The sequence below is a fragment of the Mus caroli genome, unplaced genomic scaffold (genome assembly GCF_978045245.1).
Source record: "Mus caroli unplaced genomic scaffold, Mus_caroli_1 scaffold_19, whole genome shotgun sequence".
Lineage (NCBI taxonomy): Eukaryota > Metazoa > Chordata > Mammalia > Rodentia > Muridae > Mus > Mus caroli.
Genome location: NW_028227274.1, coordinates 54,476,959 through 54,495,927, shown reverse-complemented (window position 1 = coordinate 54,495,927; position 18,969 = coordinate 54,476,959). Strand labels below are relative to the sequence as shown.

At 44.9% G+C, this 18,969-nt stretch overlaps 1 protein-coding gene across 2 annotated transcripts in view; it reads left to right on the top strand.

Moving 5' to 3' along the window:
- The window catches only part of Aldh7a1 (aldehyde dehydrogenase 7 family member A1), a 50,987-nt gene that overhangs the window by 27,532 nt on the left and 4,486 nt on the right, over positions 1 to 18,969 (top strand). For both annotated transcript variants that reach the window (XM_021151145.3, XM_021151144.2), the window contains 12 exons: positions 72 to 195; positions 1,827 to 1,959; positions 3,631 to 3,675; positions 5,487 to 5,564; positions 8,216 to 8,313; positions 11,647 to 11,688; positions 13,090 to 13,184; positions 16,085 to 16,169; positions 17,772 to 17,878; positions 18,274 to 18,390; positions 18,559 to 18,656; positions 18,804 to 18,877. In XM_021151145.3, the coding sequence (XP_021006804.1) occupies positions 72 to 195; positions 1,827 to 1,959; positions 3,631 to 3,675; positions 5,487 to 5,564; positions 8,216 to 8,313; positions 11,647 to 11,688; positions 13,090 to 13,184; positions 16,085 to 16,169; positions 17,772 to 17,878; positions 18,274 to 18,390; positions 18,559 to 18,656; positions 18,804 to 18,877 (1,096 nt within the window). The remainder of the gene's footprint in view (positions 1 to 71; positions 196 to 1,826; positions 1,960 to 3,630; positions 3,676 to 5,486; positions 5,565 to 8,215; positions 8,314 to 11,646; positions 11,689 to 13,089; positions 13,185 to 16,084; positions 16,170 to 17,771; positions 17,879 to 18,273; positions 18,391 to 18,558; positions 18,657 to 18,803; positions 18,878 to 18,969) is intronic.

Below are 18,969 nucleotides of genomic sequence, written 5' to 3'. Positions count from 1 at the left end.
TTTGTCCTCACCTTAATGTTTAATATACAAATTCTGCTTGAGAAATTCTGCTTGGATTTTTATGTTTTTAGGTGTCTTTGGAGATGGGGAAAATCCTAGTGGAAGGAATAGGAGAGGTCCAGGAATACGTGGACGTCTGTGATTATGCTGCTGGCTTGTCGAGGATGATCGGGGGACCCACCTTGCCTTCTGAAAGTAAGGCTGGAGTCAGTTAAGCTAGGTGCTTGGGGCTGCGATACAGAGCTTCAAACTCTCTTCTGTGGGCCCAGCGAGATGGGTTAGCAGGATGCCTGACAACTTCAGTTCCATTTGAGTTTTGTTGTCCACTGGCCTCCGTGTGTGTGTACACACAGGCATACACCCCAGGTCGTTATGTTTTAGGATTGAGGGCAGTGTCAGGGAATTGGTTGCTATGATAAGCACTGCCAATTAAGAGGACAGACTGTAAACATGTAGGGGGCTTTCTGTCTCAGGTATGTCCTCTCCAGGAAGCACCCCAGGCCTTGAAGGACACGGAACTGGTGGTAGAATCCTTCGAGTGGGGAAGAGGGCTGCATAAAATTGAGGATGGGGGAACCATGTAGGGACCACCTTGTTTCAGCACAGCTGGTGGATGCAGTGCAGGAATCCCTATTATGAGGGACTTTATCCTGAGTAGCTACAGCATCTATGTAGACTCTAGAGGCCTCTAAGCAAGGAATTGATGGCCTGGGTATCAGGTGCTATGCTATGAGGTTACTGGCCCCGCTTCCAGCGGGAGGCATGACAAGAAGCGTCACTTACTTTCCTGCATGGGATAGCATATAAGTTTGACCAGGTCTGTGAATGCTTCTTACTCTTTTCTTTACAACCCTACCAGTGGTTGATGAAAATAAGCCTTTGTGGGATTAGCTTTAAAGTTTGCAATAAAATACGAGTTTTGGTTTTTTTCTTTAAAGATTTATTTTTTATTTATATGAGTACACTGCAGCTGTCTTCAGACACATACACTAGAAGAATGCATCAGATCCCATTGCAGACGGTCGTGAGCCACCATGTTGTTGCTGAGAATTGAACTCAGGAACTCTAGAAGAGCAGTCAGTGCTCTTAACCGCTGAGCCATCTCTCCAGCCCTTGTTTTGTTTTTTTTATACGGTGTCTTATCTATCCCAGTCTGTGCTGGAATTTACCATAGAGCTGAGAAAAACCTCGAGCTGATCTTTCTGCCTCCACCTCCTGAATGCTGGGATTACAGGCATGAGCCACCGCACCCAGCTTATGCTGTGCTAGGGATCCGAGCCAGGACATTGTACATGTCTGGCAAGCAGTCTACCAAATGAACCACATCTGCCAAAATATAGACATTTCTACTCCAACTTTTAATTTCCTTATAGTGAATGAAGTTTTTGTAATCCATCCAATGTGAGCCTGTAACATCAGGTTTCTTGTCTTGAAGTTAGAGAGGTCAAGAGACAACATGAAGATCACAGACCTGAGAATCATGTGTTCTGTGCTCTGTTTATATGTTACCCTCTGTGTTCACATCTTTTGGGGGGAACCTGCTACTATTTCATGACCTATCTCTATCTTCCAAATGGGACCCATAATGCCCTTACCTCTGCAGCTCCTGACGGATGAGGTATAATGAACACCACCACAGTTGGTAAGCTGATGTCATAATGAGCAGTTCTGTTTTATATTACAGAATATGTTCTTAAGCGTTTGGCTCCACAGAACCACTAGGAATACACTTTGGTCTGATACATGTACTTTTGATCAGAAGAGAAGTGTCTTAGGATTTTATGCGTAACAAATATGTTCACTAAGTGAATATTTATACACCTCAGGACCCGGCCATGCTCTCATCGAAATGTGGAATCCCTTAGGCCTGGTGGGAATCATCACTGCCTTCAATTTCCCCGTGGCTGTGTTTGGCTGGAACAATGCCATAGCTCTGATCACAGGGAATGTCTGCCTTTGGTAAGCTGTCATTCTCCAGTCTCATCGTACGAAGGTGATAAATAGCCGGAGCCATTGCTCTGCACTGCAAAGGGTTTTAGATGTATTAAAGCGTCTTCCAAACCCGCTTAACAAATACATAGGTCACGTGTGCTGATTGCGCTTGATTTTAGTTTGTCTTTGGCCATTGGCAGCCTGTTTGGATGTAGTAGTGTCTCCTTCCTCTGCCAGCTGTTCTTACTTTTAAGTAGTACCTCTGTTCTGACACCTAAGGACCTGGTGTTAGGCTCCATAGGCTCTCATAATGACTCGGTCGTCCATAGCACTGCCCCCGGTTCGGAGGGGTTGGTTGAGTTTTCTTTTCTTCCTTTCCCTCTTTCTTTCTTTCTTTCTTTTTTTTTTTTTTTGGTTTTTCGAGACAGGGTTTCTCTGTGTAGCCCTGGCTGTCCTGGCACTCACTTTGTAGACCAGGCTGGCCTTGAACTCAGAAATCCGCCTGCCTCTGCCTCCCGAGTGCTGGGATTAAAGGCGTGCGCCACTACGCCGGGCTTCCTTCTCTCTTTCTCTTTCTTTCTTTCTTTCTTTCTTTCTTTCTTTCTTTCTTTCTTTCTTTCTTTCTTTCTTTCTTTCTTCCTTCCTTCCTTCCTTCCTTCCTTCCTTCCTTCCTTCCTTCCTTTCTTTCTTTCTTTCTTTCTTTCTTTCTTTCTTTCTTTCTTTCTTTTTTGAGAGGAAGACTCTGAACTCTTGCCTCTACCTCTTAAGGACTGGTGTTATGGGCATGTGCTGCCATCTCCAGGACTTTATGGACTGAGAGAGAGACAGGATCTGACTCTGCAGCCCAGACCATGTTGCTGCCTCAGCGCTCCGAGTGCAGGGATTACAGGTGCCCAGCAGTGAGTGCGCCCAGCCAAACTTATTAGTGTTAAGTAATGCCATCAAGAGAACATTTCTCAGTCTCTATAAAACAGAGCATGGTTTGAAGGCTTTATGATTTGGTACCATTTTGCCAAAGGAACCTGTGCATTGTGTCTGAGCTTTCTCATTGCTGTGACCAACTGCCTGATAAGTAGCAACTCAAGTGAGGAAGGTGTATTTTGGGTCACAGATGGGGTTGGGGAGCGAACAGTCCATCATGGTGGAGCCAGCAAGGTGATGGGACCAACTTGTTCATATCACTGCTGTGTATCTGGCTTCCCCCTTTTCTCCTTTTCTTCAGTCCAGGAGTCTAACCACGGGATGGTGCTCCCCATGTTCGGGTGGGTCTTCCCCTTCAGTTAATCGTCTCTGGAAGTCCCTTCTTAGGCACATTTGAAGTTTCAGTGCTGTGTGTCTCAGCACTGGCAAGGCAGTGCTTGGTCCAGTCAAGTTGACAATCCTAAGTAACGATCGTCCAGTGCTGAAATCCAGTGTGTTAGCTATGAGCTGACAGCGCCACTTCCTTCCCTAACAGTTACCGTAACAGTTCCTGTGGTCCTGCAGCAGCTGCCCTCAGCATCATTTGGAGCAGGGTTGTTATATTCGTGAGGTTCCCAGCTCCTGAGACACCGCCTGAGGGATAGGTTTCCATTTCAGTCACTAGTGTTATTTGTTGTCTCATTAGAAGCTTTCACCTATAACTCTGTTTTTCTTTGAAATGAAAGCTATTTGCCTCTCCTCAAGTCAATTCTCTTTGTCTCTCTTAAATGTCTCTAGGAAAGGAGCACCGACAACGTCCCTCGTGAGTGTAGCTGTCACAAAGTAAGTATGCGTGGCTTTCTTTTTCCTGGTATAACATACTTTGCTAGGATGATGTGCAGGTGTGTGCTTTTTTTTTTCTTTGAGACAGGGTTTCTCTGTGTCTGCCTGTCCTGGAACTTGCTCTGTTGACCAAACTGGGCTCAAACTCACAGAGATCCACCTGTCTCTTACCTCCCAAGGGCTGGGATTAAAAGCATGCACTGCCACCGCTTAGCAGGTGTTGTTTTTTTGTTTTTAAAGATTTATTTATGTATATGCGTACACTATCGCTGTCTTCAGACACACCAGAGGAGAGCATCAGATCCCATTACAGATGGTTGTGAGCCACCATGTGGTTGCTGGGAATTGAACTCAGGACCTCTGGAAGAACAGTCAGTGCTCTTAACCGTTGAGCCATCTCTCCTGCCCATGGTGTTTTTTTTTTAATGGTGGGGAAGTGTTGTGTCTGTTTCGGCATAGCGAGCAGGTAACTTTGTCCTTTGGTAGTAAGACTTTAATATCACAGCAATTTATGTGGCTCTTTCTGAGCCATGCCATTGCACTTACCTGCGTGGAAGGATGCCAGCTACTGACATGCATGTGGCCTATTGTCAAGGGAACAGACCACTAACCAAGCAGAGAGAACTGGCTAGTACAGGCACCACACCTGGCTAGGTCACCCATTTCTCACAGCTACAGCCAGCGTTAGGTAGTGTGTAAGCATGGTTTAACTGCAGCCCTTAATGTGAAGGAGGATGTTCATGTGCACAGGCCCCTTGGGCATATAGGATACTGCTGGTTTTTTGTTTTTTTTTTTTTACTGAAGCCAGCAGATACAAGCTCTGCGCTACTTCAGGGTTATGTAAGTCAGGCCCCATCCTCCAATATATCTCCATGGTAATGTCCTCGGCTTCAGAGACTTCCCTTCCCCACTCCATCTCTTTTTGCTTTAGTTTTGTGTTTTGAGACAGGTCCTCCTGTAGCCAGACTGGCCTCAGATTCCTTACACAGCTGAATGTGACCTTAAACTCTGCATCCTTCTGCCTCTACCTGCAAAGTGCGTGTGCCACCACGTCTGGTTTCCTTTCATCATCTCTTGCTTCTCGTTTTCAGGGGAAGGGAGGTGGGAGAACAGGGCCTCTTGTGGTCCAGGCCAGCCTTGAACTCCCTGGAAGTTCTGATCCTCCTGCCTCTACCTCCAAAGTGCTAAGATTTCAGGCATGTACTACCACGCCTGGTTTATGCAGTGTTGGGAGACTGAACCCAGGGCTTCACTAGGCAAATACTGTCAACTGAGCTAAACAACCCTGCTTCCCCTTGCTGCTTCTGTGTGTGTGCAGATGCGGGAGTACAGTCAAACACCTTATTTGCTGATAGAGTCTCTTTAAATTCCTTCATCTTTCCACAACTTATTCCTTTCTAATTTCCTTACTATTTTAATGGATATGTGGTTAGGGACCAAAGAAGAAAGAGCAAGGCTTATCCGTGTACTTCAGTGAGGAGTACGCCCCAGCCTCCAATCGGTCAAACTGACTCAGATGTGTCTTCATCGTTGGGCTGAAAATATTGGATGAAAATGCTTTTTTAACCACCCAAGCAATATATCTCCTATTCATGCTCTATACAGTTTTTTCCTTTAACACTCTATTTTAAACACAGACTTCTGCTTGTAAGTGTTTGCAAACCGTATTTGTAATCTGTGAGGAAAAACCCAGGTCTGAGTGTCTGAAGAGTCAGTTGAAGAGGGAAGTCGTGTGATAGGGATTTCTCTCTCGTTTATAAGAATATTCGTGTGGATGATTGCCTGAGCTTATCTGCTGTTCCCTTCCTAGGATCATAGCCCAGGTTTTGGAGGACAACCTGCTGCCCGGTGCCATTTGTTCCCTGGTTTGTGGTGGAGCAGATATCGGGTAGGTGAATGGATGACAAGCACCCTTATGTTGAAGGACCCTGGGTTGCTTGGTGGGAATCTTCTACCACAATAGCCAAACACAGTGCTGGTAAGGAGGCAAGTCTACCTTCTGTGGCCATTATAATGTAGAGCGTCTGGGCACTTGTTAGTTTGTAAGCTTCCTGAAGAATACTTGGTTTTTTAGTTTCTGACCTACTAAATTATTGGTGTTTATATTTTGGGTGAATAATAATTTCCTGATACTTGATTTGTCCAGAGACCTATAACGTAAAGCTGAGACATCCCACTCTGTGCCTGAGAACTTAGCCTGTTGTCAGTTCCTTAGCTGGCCATAAAATGGGGCTGGGATGTAGTCTAGGAAGTACAGGATCTAGCACACATGAAATCCTGGGTTCAGTTCCTATCACTGAATGTACCAGATGTGGTGACACATGCCTATAATCTCAAGAGCCCTGGAGGTAGAAGCAGAAAGATCAAAGTTAAGGGCCATCCTCGGCTACATAGCAAGTTTGAGACTGTGCCTAGAAAACATTGTTTTAACTACCACAGGATTCATATACCATAAAACCCTCCCTTTGAAAGTGGATTTTTGTTAGTTTTGTTTTGGTGTTGGGGCAGAAGCCCAGGTATTGTATATGCTACCTAGGCACGGGTTCTCCCACCGAGTTGTACCCTCAGCTCGTACTGAGTAGCTTTTAGAACAGTCTATTTAACCTGTAGGTCGAGACCCCTTTGGGGGTTGAACAGCCCTTTCACAGTGGTCACATATCAGATATGCCACATATCGGATATTTACATATGATTCATAACATTAGTAAAGTTACAGTTATGAAGTAGTAACTAACTAATTTGATAGGTGGTCACCACAAGATGAGGAACTGTATGTATTAAGGGGTCACAGCATTAGGAAGGTTGGGAACCACTGTTCTAGAACGTTCAGTGTTGGGCAGCCATTGCTATCTTATCCCAGGATGTGTAGATGGAGCTGGAAAGAAATATTATGCTATTCACACCCATTTCCCATCGTCTTCCTCAAGTTTCTGACAATCACTAACATCCTTTTTGTCTCTATGAATTTTCTTCTGGGACCATTTTGTATAAATGGAAACCTATGAGTTCTTTTGTGACTCTCTCTTTTACTTAGCATGAGGTCTCAGTGTCTTAAGTCTAGAACTGGCTAAAATTTCTCCAAATCATCATGAAAGATGGGGTCATGTTTTACCAGCTTAGACTTTGACCAGTTAGGTTCCCTAGGTGTCAGGCCTGTCACCATGCTGGTCTGAGGTGTGAGGCCCTTATGTCTTCGTTCCTATAGATGAGAATATTAGACAACCTAGCTTCTTCCCTCTCTACTCTCCAACCCCCATAGTCCTCACTGAAGTGGTTTTAAATGTCACTGAAACATGAGTGCTGTATTCTTTGGCCTACTCTTGTTCTTGAACTCTGGGCATCCTTCTGTTGGCCTTGGCACAGCTCAGTAGCATACGTAGGGAGGACCTTGCTAAGCACAGCCACCTGTCATGTGGACACTCATGACTGTGGGTTGAACCCGAGGAGTTTTATCTGAGTGATTAGATCAAGCTGTCCAGTCTGCAGGCCAATGCAGGGCTACCCTGCATTGCTCTCCTGAATGGAAGCACAAACAACTATGAACACAGAAGTTCAAATACATAGTCTCTGAGCTACGTTTCTTAGAACCACCTAGAAAGCCTAGACAGCTTTTAATTTTTAAAAAAACTGTATAATTTGTGAGGGGTGGGGAGAGTTTTATCGAGAAGAAAATGAAGTTGAAGTGAGGGGACTGATTCTGGAAAATTCCAGATAGCAGATGACTTGAACGTTTGATCCTTCTGCCTTCCCAGCTCAGGTTCTGGAATTATAAGTATAGACCACCACACCTTCTGAATGTTATGATGCTCGCTGGGTTCCTGGAGAGGGCTGAAGCGTAACTGTGAGGACTTTTATTTTGAGGCAGTTTTTTACTAAGTTGCCCAGTGGCTTGGAACTCACAGGTCTTAAATGTGTGATTTTCCTGCCTCAGGCTCCAGGAAGCTGGGATTACAGGCTTGTGCCATCAGGTCTGCTTGTTCTTTTCTTCTAAGTAAAAGATTTATTTTTATGTGTATGAGTGTTTGCCTGCATATGTACCACATGTGTACCTGGTACCTGTAGAAACCAGAAGAGTGTCAGGTCTTCCCAAACTAGAGTTGCAGGTGGTTGTAAGCCACTGCGTGGGGTCTGGGAATTGAACCTGAGTCCTCTGGAAGAGCAGTTGATCTTGTAACTGCCGAGCCAGCTCTCCAGCCCCAGGTCTGACTGTTCTTAGAGGAATTGTTTAATGAGATAATGAGCCTGAAAGCACCTGGTGTTCATCAGCACTAGGGCCATATTGTCTCGGTTCCTTCTCAGTACAGGAAGAACTTTCTTCGTGAGCTAAGGAGACTTCCTAAAGGGCTGTCACACAGCTCACAGAACAGGTCAGCCAGCTTTCTGTGTGGTTCTGCTTGGGAAGAGTTTGTCTCATTGCCTCATGCTCGTGGACAGACTTGACTGTCCTGCCAAGGGCCCATAGCGTGCTTCTTGCCGGTACAGTCGGGTGCCATGATTTCTAGGTGGCTTTGCTTAGGTGACCCTTTCTGTTCCCGGCAGCACAACGATGGCCAGAGATGAGCGTGTGAACCTGCTGTCCTTCACTGGGAGCACTCAGGTGGGGAAGGAGGTGGCCCTCATGGTGCAGGAGAGGTTTGGTAAGTGCTGGCTTTACAATGCGGATTTAAGTCAGTGTACAATAGCTGAAATGTTTTGCATAACCTGGTGGTGTACTCTTAATTCTAGCACGAGAGAGGCAGCGGCAGGTCAACCTCTGAATTCAAGGCCAGCCTGGTCTATGTAGTGAGTTCCAGACCAGCCAGGACTATATGGTGACCCTGTCTCAAACCAAAACAAAAAAAAACCCCAACACTTAACAAAGAAAAAAACAAACAAAAAGCTCAACAAATATAGGATGGGAGGTTAACTTTACAAAATTATATTTCTATTAGTAACAAATGAAAATGAAATCTAGAAAATTCTACTTATGGTAATATCAGTAATAAAACACGGACACTTACAGTTGGAACTGAGTTAGTCTTTTGTGTGAAGTCCCTATGGGAAGACCTCAGGACCTACATAAATGCAGACAAAAAGACATCTCCTCCCCCTTCTCATATTGTTTAAGCTTGCTGAGAAGCCAGTCTTCCCAGGTGGCCTGTGAGCTCATCATAATTGCTGTCAGCATCAGCGGTTTGGGAAATTCCTGTGGCAATGCAAAGGACCCTGAGTATCTGAGACAGTTTTGAAAAAGGTCATTCATACTTCCTAATCTTACAACTTGCTGCAGAATTATCATGTGGCGTCATAGAGCAATGGAATAGAACCAGGAGTGTACACATTTATTGGCAGTGGGTGTTTTTGTTTGGTTTGGTTTGGTTTTTCCTTAGCAGAATTGCTAGACATTTCCAGTATATAAGAGCAGTTTCCTGACAGAGAGTGCTTAGACAATTAGACAGCCACATGAGTTACTATGAAATTTGTATTTGTCTTATTTTAAACCCCAAACGTAACTAAAAATGTATCAAAAGACCTCAGTGTAAGAGCCAGATTTTTAGTAATATTTTTAGTAAGACTAAATTTTTGGAAACCTAGGAAATAAGTCTTTGTTACCTTGGGTTGGGCAGTGGTTTCTTAAATAATACCCAAGACCCAAATCGTACTAGGAACAATAGTTAAAGTTCATCAAAACCCTTGATGTGCGTCAGAGGTTACCAGAGAAAGAAAGGGAAAAGAATGGCTAACTGACGTGGAACTTGCTATGTAGACCAGGCTGGCCTTGAACTCATAAAGATGCGCCTGCCTCTGCTTCCTGAATACAAGGGTTAAAGGTGTGCATGGACTCCAGAACCTCTTAAAAGCTCAACAGTATAAAGACAGATGCTGTAGGGTTTGTATGAGACACGTCCTCTGCTCCTGAGCTCCATCCCACCTCATACAGTGCAGTACGAAAATGGGCAGTGGCGGGGGATGGCAAGATGATGTTTCAGGAGGGAAAATCATTTCCTGTGCAACCCTGATAACTGAGGTTAGTTCCTAGAGCTCACGTAAAGACGCTGGTGGCTTGTGGCTGTCGTCCCAGCACTCCCATTGTGAGATGGGAGAGAAGGAGACAGGAGAATCACCCGAAGCTCACATATACAGCCCAGTGATTGAAATAACAGGGAACTCTGCCTCATAAACAAGGAGCAGACTCCCCAAAAGTTATCCATACGCATGCTGTGATACCTGCGCTCTTGTGTGCTCTCTCTCTCTCTCTCTCTCCCTCCTCTTTCTCTCTCTCTCTCACACACACACAGACACACACAAATAAGAGAAATAATAACTGAAAAATGGGCAGTAGATTTCAATAAACACCTTATGTGTACAATAAATGGGAAGATTTATTCTAGGCTCCATTCATGTCTCTTCATGGGGACAGTTTGTCACCTCCTCACCATCCCCTTACACAAATCAGGTATTAGTTGTTCTTGTGTAAGTCACGTAGTAGAATTGTAAACTCCTAAATGCATTTGGCTATCCTAAGTTGATAGCACTTTTGCTGGGGAGGGGACTGCGGGTTGGCAGTCAGGAGAGAGATTAGAGAGCAGTTACTGGGAGTGGGCGGAAGGCACAGGTTGCCAAATATCACTTGCATCCAGGAAGGAGAAACTGCTGTCTTCTGTACACAGGATCTTCTGTTTCATTCTTAGCTCCTAGCGGACTGCTGTGCTGTTGGCAGTGAGCCGTCTTTAAACCAATTCCTGCCCCAGCAGCTGGACCTGGTGTCATCTCAGGCTTTGCAGATAGCAGCCAGAGCTTTTATATTTACTGTCCACTGGATGCTCACCCGCTTCAGAGCCATGTGGTGGGAATGTACTCGCCTGTATCAGGGTCCTGATACTTCAGATAAGTTATTTTAGAGGAAACAGATTCAAAAGAACAGAACAAAGCACATAGCCACAACGTTGGGGCAGATCTCGTCCGTACACAGGGAGAATGAGATAAGCCCGTCTCAGAGAGTTCTGTTCTCTGGAATGTGAGGGAGTTGGCATCATGAGTCAGGAGCCCTGCTGGTCACACATTTTAACAGTGACTTGAGTAGATAGTGAAATAAAACTGATAACTAACAATGAATATATTCAACACTGAATGATTAAATAATCACGGTGGACTAACATGCAGAGATTTCATTTTTCCCACTACTGGGATTACCCACCCCATTATCTTCTCCTGTGCCTCCCACGTCTGCTGCTTTCCTTGGGTCTTGGGGATTGAACTTGGGCACCATTATTTGGTGGACCATCTTGTTGGGTCCCCAGCGAATTTCATTAGTGCTGCTTGAAGGAGAGAGGGTGAGGGTTTGTTTACGGGAGCACAGGAGCCTTCCTCCACCAAGTATTAACTATGTGTAGAGTTGTCAGGGAGTGGGGGGACCCCATGAGGTCCTCCTTTTCCATGACAGGGTGTTGACAGGCCCTGTCTTGTGCAGGTGGGCACATGGCCGCACTGAGCTGATTGACATAGATAGCCACAGCCTGCCTGGAAGCCACTGTTCCTGCTGCTGTCTCCTTCTATGTTTTTCCAGGGTGATAGAGTTGTCATATCCCGTTCATGGTGGGCACTCAGCAGCTGTTAGTTCTCAGTACATAGATCAGTTATGAGTCTCCACCATCAGTGCTGAACCCCACAGAAGGAAGTTTCTCTGATGAAAGCTGACCGCAGCATCAGCTGTTTGCATAATGCCTTGTCATTTACTCTTTGTAGAAGCACACATGTGAATGGGTTCTCACACTTAGAATGTGTGTGTGATTCATGTCCACTTTCACTATATTTTCCAAGCGTACATTCTCTTATATAACCATGGTACAGTGATGTAGTTGCCATTGGCATCATCGTTAAGTTGCTTTATTAATCAGAAAGTGAATGGAAAGATAACTGGGATGGCCTTACTGTGTCAGTGTGCATTGAGCCCTGAAGTAGGAATTAACTGTGTCTGCTTCCTTTTAAAGGGAAAAGCTTGCTGGAGCTTGGAGGAAACAACGCCATTATTGGTAAGGCTGCCCCTTTGGGCTTTGCTTTCCCTTCAGTTTGCTGTCTTTGTATCTGGTCATTGACTCTCTGTTACTTGCATAGGAACTCATCCTTTCCGTGCTCTCTGCTTGGGCCTAGTTCCCATCTTTAGGAATTTTCCTTAGGAGTCAGGACATGAACTTGACTGAAAGGACGATGGAGCTGAGAAGAAGCCAGCTTCGTGTTGGGAAAATGTTACCTGGGCCCTTGAGTGTGGGCACGAGACTTCTGTTGTCTCTAACATGGCATTACTTCTTCATGCTTTTTCTTCTCTTGTTTTCTAGAAACTGGGTATGCGGTTTTTGTAGAACAATAGATTGTTTCCTAAGTGACTTGCTGATTTCTTTAGTGACTGCAGGTACCTGAGGAGCCAGAAGAGGGCATCAGATTCCATGGCGATGGAGTTGGGTGGTTGTGTGCTATCTGACATGGTTGTTGGAAACCAAATTTGGGTCCTCTTCCAGAGCAGTACATGCCCTTATACTGCTGAGCTAATTCCCTAACTGCAGCTACACAGAGCAGTTAGGGAATTAGCTCAGCAGTATAAGGGCCTGTACTATCTAAAGCTGTAGTGTCTTCATCTGTAACATAGGGTAATGCTGCCTTCTGTCTGAATGGATGGGAGGCGGAACTTTAAGAGAGCACTGTGCTCTGAGACCAGATGGTGAGGCCACAGCACGATGCCTCAGAAGTGCACAGCCTTGGATTTGGTCTCCAGAACTGGGAGGAAGAAAATAAAACAGTAGAATTAGAGTCACAGAAATGGATAGGAAGTCAAGTCTGTGTGTGTGAGAGATGCATTCTTTCCACATCCTGATTGGAGGGTGCCCAGGTTAGACAGGTGACGGTGATGACATAGGAGGCAACAGTGGCTGGAAGACTGTAGAAGGTACAGGAAGCAGGGCGGCTAAGTAGTAAGTCACCCTTGCAAAGGTTAGCCATGCAAAGGTTGTCCCTTTCTCCTGAGGGCAAGCTTTGATTGTCCTCCGCAGCAGAGGGCGGGCCATCCATCTCCCCTAGGAACAGGAAGCTTTGTGACAGTGGGGAGTGGACTGGAACAAGGGAGCACCAGATGGTGGCAGAGCTCACAGGTCTTCATGGAGGCTGTAGCAAGGGTCTCTGAGACAGATGGAAGATTCAGCTGGGCCTCAGTTTACCTGTGTATCTGGGTACAGTTCGGAGACCCCTCCCCCTTGCTCTGTCATACACTCCTCTAGAGAAGAAGTGTGGCTTTCCCTTTGGACATGCATCTGTACCACGAATCTTCAGTTTTGGGATGATCCTTCTGATGTTACTGTGTTTTCTGAAGGCAGTGTTTATTATACTGCTTAGAAATGCTTTGCCTACCGCACACTGATGGCGCACATTTGTACTTCGTTAAGCTTTCGAGGATGCGGACCTCAGCTTGGTTGTTCCGTCAGTTCTGTTTGCCGCCGTGGGAACAGCTGGGCAAAGGTGCACCACTGTGAGGCGACTGGTGAGTGTCCACATGCATGCCTAAGAGCGTCCTCTTTCTTTCCTTGAATGTAGGTGTGTGCGTGTCTGTGCGTGCCCAGTGTGTTTTGTGCAGGTGCCTTCGGAGGTTCAGGTCTCCTGGAGCTGGAGTCATAGGTGGTTGTAAACAGTCCAGTGTAGGCTCTGGCAACCACACTTGGGTCTTCTGAAAGAGCAGCAAGAGCTGTTTAACTGATAAGTCACCTCTTCTGCTTGAAAACTTCAGTTCAATGAATTCTGTCGGTAGGAGTCATTCAAGTGTTGCTAGAAAAGTGTATTTCTTAAACACGAGTGGCAAATGTGTGGGTTTCCTTTATATCTGTGGTGACAGATGTTAACCCATCCTAAGCTGCAGTGGGCTCGAGACTGCTTGACAGAAGCTGGACTCAGGTGGTATCAACCTTGAGTCAGACTTCATGGTGAATATGACCGATGTCTTCTAGGGGATGAGACAAGTTAAAATCTAAACAGTAGCATTACTTTTTTTTTTTTTAATAAACATTTCGAATATTTTGTTTTGGTCTCATGTCTCAGGTTTGACTTAATGTTATATGGCTTACTGGAAACCAAATGCCTGTCATGTCTGTCTTTCCTTACGAGCATATATGCTTTGAGCACAAGTGGTAATGTGCACCTGTAATCCTAGAACTTGGGAGGCTGAGGGAGAGTCCTTCAAGCCCAGGAGTTTGAGACTAGCCTGGGTCATGTCTTTAACATACACATCACATGCACATGTGCACACGCACACACACGCACACACACACAGGCACACACACACACACACACACACACACACACACACACACCTGTATAAGGAGGTTTTATTTAGCTACAGAGTTGGGAATGTGCGTAGTTTTAATCTGTATACTAAATTGAGTTGGATTTTAATTTAGAAACTCAACCTTGATTATTTATTTATTACTTCATGCAATAGTGAAATATTGGAACTAAATAAGTTTTAGGTACAGGACATGGCTACGTTTACATTGAAAGCTGCAGTTGAATTACAGTGGGACCGGTTTTGTGTTATTTTCCCTCATTCACAATTATTGTGAACAGATGTTATATAAGATTGATTTCTAAATCAGACTAGGATGAATAATAAATGACAATATGGTCTTAAGAATATTTATTTTTAGGCTTTTGTATGTATTTATGTATGTATGTACACCTCATATGTGCTTGGTACGCACAGAGGTTAGAAGAGCGTGCTGAATCCCCTGGGACTGGAGTTAACGGTTGTGAGCTGCCGTGTGGGTGCTGGGGACTTAGCCCAGTCCTCTGGGAGAGCAGCTGGAGCTCTTTACCTCGGGTCCCTCTCTGCAGTCCTGATGATTTAGTCCTGAACTTTCTTATCCTTCTTATATTTCCTGAATTAAAAAAAACCTAATACGATAGAAATTTGTATTTTAACTTATATATACATTAAATTACAGGAAACATGCAAATGAAGAAAGAGAACAAGGGTTATTAGAAGTAATTATATCCTGTAGCAGCTCATTCCTGTGATCCTACCACTGGGAAAGCTTTGGCAAGAGCATCATAAGTTTGAGGCTAGCTTGGGATACATAATGAAACCCTGTCTCAAAAATAAGAGAGTTGCATGGTAAAATGTAAAATTCTGTAAAAGCCAGCCATTTCTCTGTTTGACCCACTTTTTGGAGGAAATATATGTGGCTATGCTCTGTATATAGTGTTAAATATTTATTTATTTTATCTGAGTACACCTTAGCTGTCTTCAGACACTCCAGAAGAGGGCATCAGATCTTATTACAGATGGTTGTGAGCCACCATGTGGTTGCTGGGATTTGAACTCAAGACCTATGGAAGAGCAGTCAGTGCTCTTAACCGCTGAGCCATCATCTCTCCAGCCCCATAGTGTTAAATATTAAGGAATACAGTTACTCATTGCTTAGATTAACTTCCATGGAAGCAGGGATTCATACAGAAAAGAAATTACAGCATTCATCAGCCTTTCCATGACTAGTTCCCAAAATAACTGTTCACTTGTTACGGGGAGACTAACCCAGGTACTGAGAGATTGGGTAGTTTGGTAAGTCAGCCCCTGTCTCTATTCTCTACATTGATTCTAAACACACACACACACACAAGTATATAGAATATGTACTGTTTTTCTTCTATATAAAGAGAAGAATGTAGCATGAAGCATATTGGTATCCTAGTCTACTGTTGTCTAGAGACCTTCAAAACCTGAGACTCAGTAGTTTTGGTGACTCATCTGAGGTTGGCCCAACAAAACTATTGAGTCCCACATTTACTGAGACTCACAGTTACAGTGTGGAACAAGTATACCCAAATAAATTATTATATTAAGTTCTGTAGTACAAAAAGAGGAACAATGGATTTGTATAGCTTAGCAGGTCAGGTTCTTAGAAACTTGGTACAGACATGGTTTATGGTGTTCTGTTTGGGTTTCTTTTGGGTGCCTTTTGTTTGTGTGAGACAGGGTCTCATGTAGCCCAGGCTATCCTCAAGCTTACTGTGTATCTGAGGATAGCCATGAACTCTGATATTCCTGCCTGTACCTCTCAACATTAGGCTTATAGGCATGAGATGTACCACACTTTTATCTACATGGTGAGGGTCAAACCTAGGGTTTTTTGAATGCTAAATGATCTTATGACCAACTAACCTGCATCCCCAGCTGTGGGTTATGGTTTTATTTCAACATCCACCTAGAAGAAATGATTATTTACATAATTAATATTAAAATAAGAAAATATATAACTAAAAGCTTGGTTTTAGCTTGTTTTTGGAGACTGTATTAGTAGTTACTAATCAGTATTATTGAAGCTATCATTCACTCTCTAAAGACTTGTATATTCATTTTGCTATTCTCCTGACTGTGTGTTCTTCACTTAGTTTTTGCACAAAAGCATCCATAATGAAGTTGTGGACAGACTGAAAAGTGCCTACTCACAGATCCGTGTTGGGAACCCCTGGGACCGTGAGTAGCTCATTCCTTTTAAGGTCTATCCTTTTAACAGCTGGTGTTACATGTATTTCTGACCCCCTGAGTTGGAGGTGATAGTGGCGCCCTTTCCTGGACGTCTGAGTGGCGTTCAATGACGTGTTTTCCTAGGTTAGGATCTCGTACTTGACATGTGGAAGAGTTGAGGTCCTACTTGGGGTCCTGGTTGGATCAGGTGATGGCTGAGTTCTTTTTCTTTTTACTGCTGCAATCCTTTCCAAGTTCCCGTTGTCCTCAGGGAAAGTGTGTGAGTCCCCAGGCTTCCTGCTTCCACTGCCTTCCATAGCAACCAGAGTAGCTACTCTGGTTCTAAGATGTATTGGTGCTGGGCATGGTGGTGTGAGCCTTCAGGCTGTCGCTGGGGAGGAAGAGGCAGAACCAGCTGGTCTCTGTGAGTTTGAGGCTAGCCTGGTCTGTGTAGTAAGTTTTGGGCCAGTGGGGAGCTTCTGTGGGCCTGGCACGATGGCGCAGGGTTAAGAAAAGCACGCACTGTTCTTACAGAGAGCTAGAGCACTTGATTTCCAGCACCCGTGTCAGGGGCTTCACAACTGCCTTTTTTCAGGGGTTGGGGTTGAGTCAGTGTCTCATAGTGTAGTCCTGGCTGGCCTTGAACTCGGAGAGATCCATTTGCCTCTGTCTCTTAAGTGCAGGGATTAAAGACATGCACCACCACGTCCAGCTTTACAGCCATTTTATAACTCCAGCCTCAAGGGTCTGATGCCTCTGGCCTCTCCAGGCGCCTATACTCATGTGTCTCCACCTACACACAAACACACACATGATTAAAAATAAATGAAAAAGTATAATTCACCCTTCTCCTTGGGACACTCCAGTGATGGCACTGTGCTTAGACTAAAATCTAGATTCCCTCTGTGGCATATTCCCAGGCCTTATAATGTCGCACCTGCCTTCCAGCCTGCCTAGTGTCCACTAGACTCAAGTCAATTGGCCTCTTTCTCCTGGGGCTTCAGATTGTCAACTTTCCAGTGTTCTTAAGCATTCCTGGCTCTTTGCTACTGTTATCTCTGCTAGAGATAATCTTTGCTTAGGTCTTTCCATGCCTGACTGCTACACACCCGCAGGAGCTGAGCTCTCCCTGTGATTATTTCAGTGGTCAACTGGTCAGTCTACCCTGTTGAACTGTGCATTAGCCACAGAGATTGTAATGGCCTTCAAGGGTTGACACACTGTCATGAACATCCATGAAACATGTGGATGGACTCTTGTGTTTTTAGGGCATCACTTTGATTGATAGCCATTCCTCTAAGGGAGGGGTTGACAAGCACATTTGGCTTGCTATCTGTTTGTCTGCCTCACAGCCATGTCTACTCGTTTGTGTACTGGGGAGCACAGCTTTCAGACGACCAAGGCCCAGTTGAGTAGACGTATTGGAGACCATTTACTTGATACAAAGCATTAAGACATTAAGCATCTTGCCCTTCACAGAAAAGATTACTGATTGCTGCTCTCAACAGAGGATATAGGATGGAGGGTTAGCCTGTTAATTTGGAAAGCCACTAACATTCTAAAATGATGTTACTGAAGGCAAAATGAAGAGCATCCCTTTTCTCTCCCCAGCCAATATCCTCTATGGACCGCTCCATACCAAACAGGCAGTGAGCATGTTTGTGAGAGCCGTGGAAGAAGCCAAGAAACAAGGGGGCACAGTGGTCTATGGGGGCAAGGTAATGAGAGTGCTGGGTGGGTGGTGGTAGCCTTGTTTCTTTTTTCCTCTGGAGCACAAGCAGATCCCTGAGAAAAACTGGTGAAGGGTCCCAGAGAGCAAGCCGCTTACCTTCTCCCCATCTCTCTTACAAGGGGAGAAGGAGCTAGTCACAGTTGCCTCTGGTAGTCCTAGGACTCTGTATGGAAGGGATGGACCTTGGTGTGCTGTAGCATAAGGCTGTTCAGACTGGTTATTCCAAGTAGGAAGGATGCTGCTTTGGAGGAGCAGTTTGCCTGGAAATGCTGTTTTGTCTTCTCTTGGTAAATGGAGGCAAGGATGATGTACTCCGACTCCGAGCCCTGGAAAAAGGAAACCCATTCATTCAATTTTTTTTTTTTCATCTTTCTGCATAAGGTCATGGACCACCCTGGCAATTACGTGGAACCCACCATTGTGACCGGTCTTGCCCATGATTCGCCCATTGTTCACCAGGAGACTTTTGCCCCAATCCTCTATGTCTTCAAATTCCAGGTAAAGAAAAAGACGAAAAGACTTAAACCACGACAGAATCAGATTTAGACAAGTGTTAACTCTTGGTTTTCTTCTGTGCACCAAAACTGCATTTTATGAAATGATCTTTGACCAGATCACAGTAAGACCAGAAACACTAACAGCTCCTGATCTTCTCCATCCTTCTAGGACGAAGAAGAGGTCTTTGCATGGAACAATGAAGTAAAACAGGGACTTTCAAGTAGTATCTTTACCAAAGATTTGGGCAGAATCTTCCGCTGGCTTGGGTATAACTTAGTCTGTTGAACATGTGTGTAAGACGTGGTGGTGGTGAGTGATGGTGGTCACAGCGAGAGCCCGGTGTCTGTGCTTTGTTCTGTTCCGGTTTCATTTCCTGTGTGTTCTTCTCACCGTTCCTCTCCTCACACTCACAGACCTAAAGGTTCCGACTGTGGCATCGTGAACGTCAATATTCCTACCAGCGGGGCTGAGATCGGCGGTGCGTTTGGTATGTAGAGGCTCGTTTCGTCTTCTTAAAGCATGTCTTTATGCTTGGTTCTGGGGACTGAACCTGGGTGTCACGTACACCAGGCCAGTACT